The 14,331-nt window shown below is 41.8% G+C and overlaps 1 protein-coding gene across 13 annotated transcripts in view; it reads left to right on the top strand.

The window, feature by feature from the left end:
• The window catches only part of mecom (MDS1 and EVI1 complex locus), a 161,512-nt gene that overhangs the window by 121,717 nt on the left and 25,464 nt on the right, over nt 1-14,331 (top strand). For 12 of the 13 annotated variants that reach the window (XM_017308041.2, XM_017308040.2, XM_008425361.3 and 9 more), the window contains exon 3: nt 11,491-11,625. In XM_017308041.2, coding sequence (XP_017163530.2) covers nt 11,491-11,625 — 135 coding nt within the window. Of the gene's footprint in view, nt 1-9,712; nt 10,230-11,490; nt 11,626-14,331 lie in introns of those variants that run through there. The other variant, XM_008425366.3, reaches the window with a different exon arrangement.

Genomic DNA, 14,331 nt, shown 5'->3' with positions numbered 1-14,331 from the left:
AGAGATAACATACCAGAAATCTGAGTATTAGTATTTGTGGTAACAAGAAATTCAACGGTGCCTGTTAGCACAAATAAAGAAGCAAGTTAAGTGTGTTTCTGCAAAGATAAAGGGAGTAACATCAATATTTCTCTCATCACATGAGAGACAAGATATTGGAAAAATAAACAAAATAAAGGCAAGTGAATGAAATAAAAGTAAAGGGACAAAGAATCGGCTGAAAGTCATAGAAGAAATTGGTGTCTGTTTATCCTGGGCAAGGAGAGGGTACACAGGGTGGGGCCACATGTGGTTTACAATCCCACAGCTCTGCTGCATGGTTTGGAGTTGGCAGCCAGCATATGTTTTAACAGGATCGGAATTCTTCTTCAGTGGCAGCGTAATCAGCACCAACTTCCTCCGATTCAGGAGCTGCAGGCCTCGCTCCCTGCCTCTTTTGTTTCAGCCGGGCTCCGCTGACAGCACAGAGGAAACAGCTATCCGAGGAGATGTTAAATGTGCACAAACAGCGTGTCCAAGGAAAGAGAGCTGAAAAGAGCAAGACTGACAAACTTCAGTCCCCCTAATGCGTCCGTGCGTTGACGGGCGCTCACGCCATCTGCACGCGTACACGCACACTTTATTATTTGGCTTGGCAGAGTTTTGCCCGTGTTGTCGGCCTCTCCCAGGGGGAAAATGTGAAAGAGGTTGTTTAGGAATACTCCGCACACTAGCTGTCAGGCTAGTCATCTCCAGCTGCCTGCCTGAGACTTTTGTCTTTGTTAAATGTTGTGTGACAATGAGATTTTCCAAAGTGCCATCTAGATAAAGAAGTGGATTGAGAGAGAGCACACGGGGGGGGTGGAGAAAAGAGGGGAGACTCCAATATGAGCTGAGATGGTCTGGTCATAGTCCAGCAGCTCTTCATCACCACTACAGCTGCAGATATATCTTCTCTCTGTGTCTGCTACACACACACACACACACGCACACCTACATCATTTTGTCTCACACTGCGCAAATACACATTCCTTAAAACTGCCCACATCTCAATAACGCACACAAACCCACACAAGCACACAGAAATACACCTCCATTCCATCACTAGAGCTCTAGATCTTCGATCGATCCTCACAGCGGCCGAGCTGCCGGCAGACACCGGCAGGTGATTGATCCCCAAATCAGTCCCTCACAACTCCTGTGCTATAAAAACCATAACAACCCATCATAAAGCTGATTTATCTTCACCTGGTGCAGGGGCCTCAGGGCTGGAATATTAACCCAAAAGTGTGTGACACTAGACTGATTGGTTTGGAATTGATAAAGCCTGGGGAGCATTGATCAACATATCTGATGGTTCAAACAAGAGCGGACGACTGAGACTGTATCGTGTAAAACTTTCCATGCTGCTCACAAACCAGCAGTTATGGAAAGGTTTTTGTCTTAATATTTTGCAGATTTCTGTTAACAAGAACTCAGTTTGGCACTAACATCTAATTGATATCAAGGAGAAAGAAAACACTAAGTTAATATAAAGTAACGTTGGTCGCAGTTGGTGATGCCCTTAAAAAAATCCAGCAAGAAATGTTGGAAAACGACCTAATAACTAACACACAGAAGAGTTGTAGCTATACACAATAATTATTTCTGTTCTATATTGTAATTATGTTGCGAAAAGTATTTATGGATATCGTTTTGTGTCCATTATGTTGGCAGGTCCTTCTCCTTTTTAAAAATGATTGTGTTTTTCCTGTTGTGACTGGAGCTGTCGTGCATAATGCCCCACTCTGCTGCCGTATCGTCTTCGTCATTAAAGTATTAGCCCTCCAACTGGACACAGAGCATGAAAGGCAAGTTGTCCAACTATTACCGCGAAAAGCAAACTTTAAACATGAGAAGAGGTCTCAATAAATGTAATAAATGTGAGCCACTTGAACATCTGAAGGGGCCGTGTACCACTTTACCAGCTGGACATTAAATAAAGCTCTTTTAAAGATGATATCTATGAGCGCCGTAGAGCCAATTTGTTCTCCCTGTGGCAAAAGGCAACATGCTCTAATTACGTCCCCATTTCTCCTCTGCAAGGCTGCGCTGAGTTGTTTGAGTTTCCACTCTGTCTGTATGTATAGGAGCTGCATGCCCGCTGAATTTATGCTTGGAAAACGTGACCTCTTGACTCTTGTGCAGCTTTATCGCACCCAGTAGCTCACATACAGTGCAGGCCTGTGTTCTGGGGCTCTGCAGAGGAAGTATCTATGATTACCAAAGCCTGCGTACGTCACTGATACCACTTACCATCAAACTTCACCTCTCCAGCTTTCTCTGAAAGACCCTTTATCATTCTTGGCCATGCACCTCCAAACGACAGCATGTCAATCCATTCGTCTTTTCATGATATTTTCATTGATCATGATGTAAAGTGAGGGATTGGAAGTTGGGATCTAAAAAAAATACTAAGTGCATATCCTGCTGCTGAGTTTGTGTGACGTGGAGTGCTATCTGCAGAAATCAAAAAAATAAATAAAAAAATTCAGATATCAACGTAATTCATCAATAAATATCTCAGACGTCTTTAAAATGGCACCTCTAAAGATAATGTACTGTATATAAAGTAACTACAGCTGCACAGCCTCACGATGAATGTTTAGAAAAATTTTCTGCCTCATCAGTCACACTGGTTAACTGGTTAAATGGTTAAAACATTTTATTTAGGCGCTAACATAAAATATGCAGGATGTTTAGCCAGGTATAAAGTCTCCACTGACGGATAACTGCATGAAATAATCCCTTCCTGGTGTCAGCAAGTCACCATAATAACCATAAGATTCTATCTATACGCAGAGGGAAAAGCCTTTTCAGTCCTACCATCTCAAATGTAAATATGTTCAGTTTACTAAACTCTATTTCAGATAATTAGAGACATGTACTGTACTTTGGGATGAAGCAAGAAATGTCAACTGGTGATTGTGATCTCTAATAAAGGATGAATAGACATAAAAGTACCTTATTCAATCTGTAAGGTGCGGCAAAGTATCTGTGATGCTGTGGGCTTGTTTCGCTTCCAAAAGGCGATTAAACTTTCACTCAGACTGCATGGCATCACCAACTCCTTACAAGTAGTGCATATGGTGGCTTTGGAGTCTGACAAAAATTTTTTTTACAGTGTTTCCACTGATTCTGTCAATAGGATGACCATCCAAAACATAAAGCCAAGCGCAGAAGTAATTTAGACCCACAGTTGCCTAATTCTATCTCTGTCATGCTTAAAATCTTATAAATCAATACTGAGGATTATTTGAAAACATCATGCATGAAGGAAGGCCAACAATCCCTCTGTGGGCTTCAGCCTTCTGAAATGCTAAAGATGACTAAGTGCTGTTGCAAGTATATTAACTGTGTGCTTTCCAATAAATGTGGCACTGGGAGTTTTATATAGAAAGCACTAGCATTTTAACCTGACATTTTGTTTTACTAAATCTGTGCACTTAAACTAAAGGTTAGATTTGAGGAAAAATATTGTACAGGTTTTTAAAAAAAGTGAATTGAAAGGCTTCTTTAAAAAAAAAAAAAAAAAAAAAAACTCGTTACCAGGGTTTGGAGTGCTTACTCCAGAATTTTTACCTGCTTTTTTTTCTTCCCTTTTTCTATTTTGCCAAATTTCTGATGTGGGCATTAAATAAAGTTGTCTACCTAAATGGGAAGAGATTTTAAGATTTAGGAATAAAATTGTCATTGTATAAAAATTGGCTATTAAAAATACATGTTCATTTATATTTTAATACTGTTTTTGAGAGTAGTACTGAGAATTTCTACTATTTGTTTTCTATGAATGGACCCTTTGAAATTCATTGAAAAAACAAAAAAGAAATGTCCTTGTTTATGAAGATCATTTGTATAAATGTTTGCTCAGGTAAGTAAACCAAACTACTGTCATTTGTGATGAAATGTTTGCAAGGTCTGCAAGAAGTCGTGAAAGGGCAAAGAGACAGACAAAATGACCGTGTGCTAATTCAGCAAACACGGCACGCCTGTTCCTGAAAGGCCGCAGAATTTGTCAAGAAATCATCTTCTCTGCGACTCTGCCGGAATGCCTGGCTGACCTCCGGCAAATGAAAATAATCCAAAGTAATTAGAAGTGAGCCGCTCTGGTCCTGAGGGCCCCCGGGCGGCCGGGTAAACATGGCGGAGGGTCCGGGAGGGGCCAACTGCAGCAGAGAGAGAGAGAGAGAGAGAGAGAGAGAGAGAGAGACGAGGGGGGGGCGGAGAAGGGGGTGCTGACCTTGTCCACATAAAGCAGTGATTTATGAAGTGCAGGCCACAGCAGCAGGGCTTCTGTCTTCTCCCGCAATACCAAATTACCGAGGTGGAGATTAACACGCCGCTCACAACGGGCCCGCTTCCAGAGCCGAGGAAATTTCTTATTTACATTTTCTCCTTTCATTTCCGCTGCTGTGTTTTAATGCTAATTGGGGATATGCGGACACCCGGTCTTATCCTTTAATATAGGGACCTCAAAGTTGCACACTTAACGCATTGTGAGCGCCTAGCGGCTGATGGATGTGCTAATTAAAGAATAAGTTGCAGAGTGTTGTGCAAACCGTTCGCTTTGCGCTTTGAATACGTTCCCACCACTTGATTGAGCCGCCCCACATCTAAGCAAAATAAAACGCGCGGGGAAGTGGGTGGAGGGAGAGCGTCTATACAGACTCATGATGGAGACTTAATGCAGCTTTTAGTCTCTGTCAATAGGAGGTCTGACTGTGAATGGTGGACGTATTTCATGTGGATTTGGCTGCGATATTTTCTTTCTTTCTTTCTCTCTTTCTTTCTCTCTTTCTTTCTTTCTTTCTCTTTCTTTCTTTCTCTCTTTCTTTCTCTCTTTCTTTCTTTCTTTCTTTCTTTCTTTCTCTCTTTCTTTCTCTCTTTCGTTTTCGCTCTCCTGGAGGATGTGCAGGAATGCACCGCGCAGGCCTTCACCAGTGTTTTCCATGTGGCCCCTCGGCTGCAGCGGCACAGGCCCTGCAGCAGCCTTACTGTGCCGGAGTCAGTTTTCAACCCACGCGGGGACCCCCCCCCCCCCCTCTCTCTCTCTCTCTCTCTCCTCCCCACGGCCTCTCCATCACCCCCTCCCGTCTGCCATGTCCAGCCCGTTTCATCCCACTTCACCCAAACCATTTTCGCGCACCAGACGATTATTGCCTTAAAGCTTTCCAAAGAGTTAAAAATAAAAACAGGCCCCATGTAAGGCAGAACCTCAGATCAAGCAAAGAATATGAAACTATTTGATCATAAAAAATGCTCGGCACCCATGTATGATTTTTTATTTTTTATTTATTTTTTTTTTTTGCGTGACCGAGCGCCTAAAATAAACAACTAAAGCCGCAAGCAAAATAAGCATCTGAGATGTTCAACCCCATTTAGAGGATTTCACAGCACTTTTTCATCCCAGTGCAGCATGCTGCAAAAGAATCCTCCTAAATAAGTATGAAATGCTGCGCGCCCTGATACAGTCGGAACTAACGCACCCTGAAGCCTGCGTGCGTTTTCTTTGTATAATTCGTTGATAAACAGCTTTTCCGCCCTGAACAGTTCAGCGCGTCACAATCGTGGTGACAAAGGCATGGCGTAGCTCAGATAAAACCCAGATCCGTTTCATCTGAGCACTTCAGAACGTATAGGAGCGTTTATGGCAAATCTGAATCGGGAATCAGAGCGGTGCCACTGCAAATCGGTCTCCCGCCTCATTAAATGAACAAGAGTTTTAAATTTACCCCCATCGGTTTTTTTTTTTTTCTCCTGCAGCTTTACTGCGTCACGTTCGGGTGATTAAACGTTCCAGCACGACGTACAGCTGGATCTTTCATGTCCCATCTAACAATTTGACGCCTTGTTGCGGATGTTCTGCTCTTACAAGGAAGAAAGTGTAAATTTCTTATTGGAAATCAGAGAGCTGCTTGTTAGAGTGGACTACAAACTGAGATATGGCAGCTGAAAAAAAACAAAAAAAAAACAGTACAGCTACAGACAGAAAAAAAATATATATTCAATGTATCTGTTGTGTTTGATGGTTTTGCCTGTGGGGTGAGTTTACTCAAAACTATTTGAAATTAACAAGACCCAAAATACTGTTGAGGGACAAACCAGGTGCTAATTAGACACTGGTTGCTTTTGCCACACACAAAAAAATACCACCAGGAAATTAAGCTATTACTCCCTTTGTTATTCAGTTTATATTTTCACAGTTTCCATCGTCTATTTCATATGTGGCTTGTGCAAATTAAGGGATATACATTGCAAAACAGTGCCAATGAAGAGAAAACATTTGAAACAAATGAGGGAAACCGTCCGCGCAGTTTGCATTGAGAAGAGAAATGTCACAGAAATGACATCCTGTACATTTAAGACCTTAAACCTCAGAACCACCAGTGACAAACACACTGAGTTAGTAGGAACTAACTGAGTGATATTTGCACATTGAAGACGCAGAGGAGTATTGTGGTCAGTCTCCAAACTAACAAGCAACTGAACTATTTCCCCTGTGAAATTGTCTCGTTTGTGGTTCATCTTTAAAAATATAAATTAAAATAATGAATTTGTTTGCTGCTGAGGCATAAAATGTCCCAATCACAGCTAAGATCTGCTGATCGTTTTGCTAAACGTACCCCAGGGTTAGGGGTGTCTGTGTCTTTAATGGATATTTACCCTTTCTAGTAACTGATTTATGTAATGAAAATGATGCATGTTGAGAAAGCCTCTTTGATTTAATAAATAATTGGTAGTTGTAGGATATTTAAATGATTCTTGCAAGAATAAAATGCTCTTGTTTCACATTCATATTTTAATAATTTTTACGTTTAAAATTGAACACGGCCTGAAATTCGTTTTTACAGTGTGGAAGCGACTGGTCTCATGTCACATAAAAGGTTACTGTCTGGCCAATGCAGCAAGCATTAATATATATGTAAAAAACATGTTTCTGATTGAGCTTGTCTTCTGTGGCTGTGACGACTGAATGCAACGATTGCTTCAAAGCAGCAACAAATTCGAAGCCATAAAAATGTCCTGCATCACATTGTCATCTTCAGAAGTTCACATGCAGCGCAGTGGCGTCTTAGAGTTGCACTTTAGTTAACCACGCCATCTCCTGACAGGGCAAAGAAGCGGAACTCTCCCACAGGTTGCCCCTCTTTGCCCTCTGCGATGCCACAGACTCTACTTTATCCTCAAACATTTCCTCCCTTTTTAAGGAAAAAAAAAAAGAAAAGTGGAACGCCCCCTCACACCGCTCTCCCCTATCAGAGATCCTCGATCAGACCGAGAGGCCGCCGGAGCAATCACTTTCCCAGATTACTTGTATTTAATACACAATGCATCATAAAACAAATCCCTCATCCTGACAGGAAGAAAATAGAACAGCTCATTCGACTTGAGCTTTCCCAATTTATGGCTAAATTAAAAAGGCTTCCAACAATGGACAAGTCGAGCAGAGGCAGGAAATCAATGACCGGGCGGACCGGGGGTCTCTCTGGCGGTTCTCAAGGAGCGCGACATGATGGGAATCAGTGGCGGGGCCCCTGCCTTATTTACACATGATTTTTTTCCTGTCCTTACTCCACGTTTTTGCTCTGTGCTTTACAAAAAAAAAAAAAAGAGAGAGAGAGAGGGTGTGGGGGGAGAAACAATGGGCATTATCTGGGATGGAAGGTCAATGTCACAGAGTGAGGAGTTATCCATCATCATCTGCTCTCATCAGACTCTCTCCTGCTTTATGGGCTCCTTAATAAACTCACTGACAAGGAGGATGTTGTTTTATTATTATTATTGTTAATATTATTATTATTATTGTCTCACAATGCTGTTGAATCGAGTTCCTGCTTTAAAAAAAAGAATTGACGACGTTATGCAAGGACTCTCTGCAAAGTAGCATTTGCATGTCTTATCTTGATGAGACAAAACCAAGAACAAAGCAGTTTTTAATCATAGTTCGGTTCAGACATTTCTCCAAGTGTTTTCTTTCAAGCGGGGAGATTTGATTATTTGAAAGAGTTCATTAACTTTTTTTTGTTGTTGTTGTTTCGTGCTATGCTGTGAAAGAGAATGAAGGGGAAAATAAACTGCCAAGAACAAAAAAAGCAGGTGATTAGGTCAATGTCTCCCAAAAAAAAAAAAAAAGTGGGTTCTAATGGTCCATATGGAGTTTCCTGGAGGTCTTTAACAGGAACACTTAAGTCTGTGGTTGTTAAATTGCTCCCCTGACACAAAAAGAATCGGCTTTGAAATATAGTCCTCCTATTTTTTACCTCATTGTTCTAATATGTATGCATCCTTCCTACTAAAAGAAGAAGAAGAAGTAGTGGTAGAATCAGTTAGGGCTAATAGGGGAGGCAAAAATCAACAGTGGCATGAAAAATGGGGGACAAGATGGGGGCGATATGACCGCCTCCAGCCTGTTTATGAACATGGCTAAGAAGAGAAGAAGAGATGTTTTGGTGAGTGATCACCAAACCAGCAGTTCTGGAAAAAAAAAAGAAAAGAAAGAAACAGTGCTTGTTTGATTTCCATGTTAAATTGTTAAATCAGAACAAGCATGTTTTGTAGTCAACATAGAAAGATAATTAAATATTATATATATTTTTTTATGTTGGACATAGTAAGACAAAATCATCAGCATATATAGATATATTCTATAAGGGCATCATTAACTGTGATGATGCACATATTTTTTCATGGTGAAACAGACAGTAAAGACACAGCTACAGATTTGACAGGTTTTGACAAAGTTAATATTCATGTTATTAATATTTTTGTTGTTGCAGTTTGTTTTGTATGTTGTTTGTGAGCCCTATGCCAGCCAGCGACACTCAGCCTGACCATTTAAGGGAAATGGCGTCACGTGGTCAACCAAATACTTTGTCTTTGCTAAACTGAGATGTGTGTTAAATAAAACCAAAGGAACTTTTGTGTTTCTCCTTGCTGGTGGATTCATAGCTTTGTTTTTTTTTTTTTTTTATAAGCATGACAAGAAAACGAAACAAAAAGGGAAAAAAAGCTTGCAACTTCATGTAATATTTTGCATTTAAAACAAACCAAAATTACCACGTGATGCTCAGGTTTCTACTAATGGATTCTTATGAAAGTACATCGTTCCTAAAATATGCACAGACCAGAGAGGGCAACTATGAGAGAACTATGTTGTGCACTGTCACTAATTTTACACTTATGATTGGGATAAACAAGTCGTTTAGGTTCAAATTTGAGGCGCATAACAACATCAAATTCTCCAAGAAAAAAAAAAGAGAGAGAAAAGTTGGGGAACACGTGGATGCTAAATCATTAAAGTGTGGCTGACTGTCTGTGTGTGCGTGGAGTTCATCCCTCTCATAAGCCCCCATCGTGACCTCTCCCTGACCCCGCTCACCCTTTCCAACCCCGGGCCCCTGTCACTTTAAAATTTACTGCGGAGCCGAGTCTCTTCCGATGGTTGTGGTGGTGGGGAGGCACACGAGAGCGGGGGGCAGGGGGGTAGGGGGGGTTGCACAGACAGACCCCCGCGAACCGATTTGACTCTCGTGGGGGAAAAGGATGGAGACTGAGGCGCGGGATCCCTCTTTATCTGAGCGGAATCAGAAACATCGCGCAAATTGTCCGCCCGCCGAAATCTCCCCCTGCTGTCACACAGACGACACATCCCGAGCTGTCTGAGGAAGAGAGAGGGGAAGAGGTGGAGGGGGGGTGGGTGGGTGTGGGGGTGAGGAGGAAGAGAAAAATGAAAAGTTGAATGGCTTACTGAAGGACACCTGGGCGCGTCAGGACAGGAGGGGTGACAAGAGAAGGAGAGGACGAGTCGAGCAGAAGCGCGCCGAGCAGACACAGTGAAAAGTTGGCAGCGGACTGATGCGCCGGATGGGTTTTAGTTCCGTCCCACGATGTCTGTAGGACAGTGAGAGGAGAGCAGCGCCGTCTGGATTTACTCCTCAGCCAAGCGCGAGCGGCGCGGCGACCGAGAGCGCGCCGGCGGAGACTCCCGGAGCTCGTGGAGCTGAAGAGGCACTGAGACACACCGCGATGCCACAAAGCTGGCGAAGCGACCGCAGCAACAACACGTTCTAGTTTATTTTTAAAAAAATATATAGCTATACGTAAATCAAACTTTTTGTGTTTGGTTTTTTTTAAAACAATTTTTTTTTTTTTTTTTTTTTTACTTTTTCGGAGTTTTAATCACCCAAGAGGCTGTAACACGAGTTTGGACGGTAAGGTGATTGATAATTTTCCTCAAATAAAATATTATTTTTTTCTGCACATTGATTATTTAAATTAAACCACGGTTTATTTGCTCGTTGATTATTTAAAACTTCAAGTGTTGTGGCTACATTTAAAACGCGCAGGATCTACTCTTGATTCCCGATTCTGGCTTTTTTTTTTTTTTTTTTATAAGCAAAATATTTATTCAGTCGAAGGCTAACACAAAGGCACCGAGGCAGATTTGTGACCCTGGAAGAGATTCTGTTTTGCATCCTAACAATCGGCTTGTCTTCATAACTCTTATCACTCGGCGGCTTCCTGCAATTGATTTGCTTCCCTGCAAAAGTTTACAACCGCACTGCCGAAACCAGCAGCATTTCAAAAGCAACGTTATAACATTTCATGTTGCAAAATAGTGATTTGTTTAAGATAGTTTTTTTTGTGTGTGTGATATTAATAAATCGTTTTGTGCACCACTTAACCAGAGCAGAACAGGATTTTGGGTGTCATTTATATTAAGATTTTTATTCTTTTAACAACTTTCGCTTTTGTTGTGAAATCAATAAGTGCTGTTCTGTAAATGCATTTATTTAAATGAAATTCGTTAAGCATCAGTATTAGAAATAACTTGAGGTTGGTTTCAAGTTAAAATAAAATAGATATTAAAATAAATATTTGTGTATTTTCTGTAGTGTTTTGATGAGGTTTTTGTTGTATTTCGTTTTTTTTGTTACTTTTTTGTTTAATTCGTTTTGATTTTGAAATAATTTTTTTAATCTTTTTTTTTTGTAACCAGCATCTCCTATGTATTTATTTATTTTTTTACTTTTTCGATTTTTTTATATTATGTTACTGAATCTCGGCCCTTCTATTGTTGTTTCAATCCATGACATAACATATTAAAACATTTTCTTTAAAGTATGGAAATACAATTAAAGTCAACATAAAAAAAATGTGGAGTTTTTTTGTTTATTTAATTCTTTTACTTCCTATCTGCTTTTATAATTCCTAAAATAATATTTACTGTATTTTTGTTCAGCCTTTTTGTGTATATTTCTCAGTATGCATGTGTGTGCGTGCGTGCGTGTGTGTGTGTGTGTCTGTGTGTGTGAGTGAGCGCCTTGCCTCACAAAGCAGCTCCTAACATTTAAGTGGGATTTCTTAGTGGGAGGTATGCGGTTAGGCAGTGTTTGGACACAGTAACCTGGTCTGATACTGATCAAAGTCTGATCTCTCTCTCCCTCTCTCTCTTTCTCTTTCTCTCTGCAGATCTTGGATGGGTCAGGCCATGTAAAGTTCTGCCTGGATGCCAGCAAACCAGACGCAGGGAGCTGGCTGAAGCACATCCAGTTTGCCCCTGCGGCCACGCAGCATAACCTGAGAGCGTGCCAGATAGATGAGCAGGTATGTGGCAACGTGTCCTCAGACGCGCCGTGTGACATGAAATCCATCTCAACAAAGTGAAAGAAACCAGAGAAGGGGAGAAAATTCAACCGAATGACTTGTTCTTGAAATCCCCATGATGATGATGTGTCTTCTGCCTGGCAAGATGAATCAGGGTTTTTAAATTCCAGCTCTTTTTTTTTTTAAACAACTCCAAAGCCATAATTTTGTATCTGCACTTTCCAACATCCAGCCTGCTGTGTGCTGTCAAATGATGTTATTGTGATGTAAGTCAGATAGTCTTATGAGCGGCTGGCACTCTTTGTCCTCACCCAACAGACAAACGCATGGACACACACACACACGCACTCACGCACACACACACCCCCCCCCACACACACACACACACACTCACACACAGCTCTTCTTATTATCATCGCTGCATGTTTTACCTCTGTATTTGTTTGCTGCCTTCTGCTGCACAAAAGACCACAGGGAACGATCAGAGGCGGCCGCCCCCGGGATGATAGTTCCACACACTTCCCGGTCACGCTGGCGATATAAACTCTTAGGTATGCCAGGAATGCCGAAGCCCTTTTGCTGTTCACCTGGCTGTAGAGAGGTGCGTGCTGCACACATGAGGGCCCGTTCAGCTCAGTAATCCTCGCAGCCAGCAGGCTCCCAAAGCAGGAAGACGTTGGCCCAGACTTCACCTGACGCGTGTGTCGAGAGCGCGATCGCTTGACCCAAACAGAAAGCATCGTCTCACAGGTGGTCCATCTAGATAACTTTCCAGCAGTGTCATCTGCTGAGACGGAGGAGTAAGACATATTTTTTGCTCAGGATTTAAGTGTCAAATTGTTTGACGAATTCTTTTCAGTTTGATTTGGGGTTTTTTTGTTGTTGTTGTCATATTTAGAACTTTGGGTTTAATTTTCTTCCAAAAACTATACGGCTCAGCCGCCAAGAAACTTATCTACTGCTCATCTTTCACACATCTCAGTGATGGGAGACAGCAGGAGGGCCTCATAAAGAGGAGCAGAAGCTCTTTCATGCATGCTTACCTCCTCACTCTGGCAAACGACAGAGACAAACAAGCAGAGGGAGCTTTTTCCCCCGAGCTGCCCCGCGACGCGAGGTGCGACTCGCTGTCAGCGTCGCGGTTCTGCCTGGGTGGCTGTGTAAGGCTCCCACAGGTCACGGACATGGCTATGATGAGGTGATTGTTAAGTATCACGCTCTGTCACAACACTGCACAATGTGCTGTCTTTAAGCCTTCCGGCCAACGCCGGTGTTTTCAAAAACACACTGTAGCCTCCCACAATGCCCGTCTGTGCGTTGGAAAATGAATAGACTAAACGGGGTGGTCTTGTAAAGCTGCTGTCAGATTCTGCCGGTGTGTGTCTGTCCCTGTGTCTCTAAGCACATGGGGGCCCTTTTTTTTTTTTTTTTTTGCGAGTGTGTCGAGTGTTTCATTATGTCTCTGGAGTGTGCGCGCACACACCTGTGTGTTGCCTGTGTTTGGGCTTTTGCCCGCGTCCAAACCTCAGTTGGAGCGCTTGCGTGTGCGTGCGTGTGTGTACGCAGGGCTGTGAATTGTTCATTGAGGTTTCGATGACTCCCAGTGCTCCTCATTCCGAGCTGGAAATGTTGAAGCCGCACAGTACCTGATTCCAGCAGGTCTTTTTTACAGCCACAGAGAAAGCGCTGAGTCCAAACTCAGCCTGAAACCGCTGATTACGCCACACATTACACACACCACCCCCAGATTTTCGCAGAAGAGCCTCACAGTGTTACTGAGGGCTTCGGATGGATTGGAAAATCTTCCCTCAGGATCAAATTTAAGGGACTCTTTCTCAGCCGTCGGACAGAAACGATTTGTCGCATGATTTACGTTCGGACGTTGTCCTACAACGACAGCAATTTCCAGGTGTGTTTGGTCGTTATTTTGTGCAGGGCCTTTACAAGCACCTCTGCCAGCACGAGAGTGAAACTGGCTTCCATCCTCTCATTTTTGACCCAGTTCTGTTTACTATAAAAGTTTATGAGTAATCTCAGAAGAACAGGGGAGTGGAAGAGGAAGGAATGAGTGAAGCAAACCCTGTTTTCTTCTATTTTTTTCTCCCTGAACACAAGAGTTATTGTAGATTATGCTTCTTCTTACTATTGCAGCCTCTTGTTTGCTTATCTATGTATACTACATAATCTGAGAAGGTATAATCTATAGTGAACTGGATAAAGAAACACACTCAGAAAATATAGACAGCATGAGACATGTTCTGTTGTATACACCTCCTTTAATTTGTCACGTTTAGCTCTAAATAAGAGAATCATTCCATAATAAATTGGAAGAGGAAAAAGGACACCATTGGCACTATTGTACTATTGAGTCAATTAAAGATTGATTAAGTTTTTGTTGGTCAGCTCTGATCAGTGAGCAACAGGCCAAATACTTAAAAAGAAATATTTTTTCTCCCTCTACAGTATTTTCAATACTAAAAACTTCCACCACCTATAAACGCATCACTCAGCTGTGAGATTTTTTTAATTAAGTTTAACAAGATCTGACAGAGATTAGGAACATATGCTTTGATGTATAAATGGACATTGCTTTATTACCCCTTAGTTCTCTGTTGGATTTAAAAGTATTACTCTATGGAGAAACCATGGCTTATTTAACAATTATTTGATATATTTGGCAGGAACAAATTGTTATTAGACAAGATA

This window comes from Poecilia reticulata, chromosome 13 (assembly GCF_904066995.2).
Source record: "Poecilia reticulata chromosome 13, P_reticulata-male-v2, whole genome shotgun sequence".
NCBI classification, from domain to species: domain Eukaryota; kingdom Metazoa; phylum Chordata; class Actinopteri; order Cyprinodontiformes; family Poeciliidae; genus Poecilia; species Poecilia reticulata.
The sequence above is the reverse complement of the archived record's forward strand: the minus strand, read 5'-3'. Positions and strand labels throughout refer to the sequence as shown.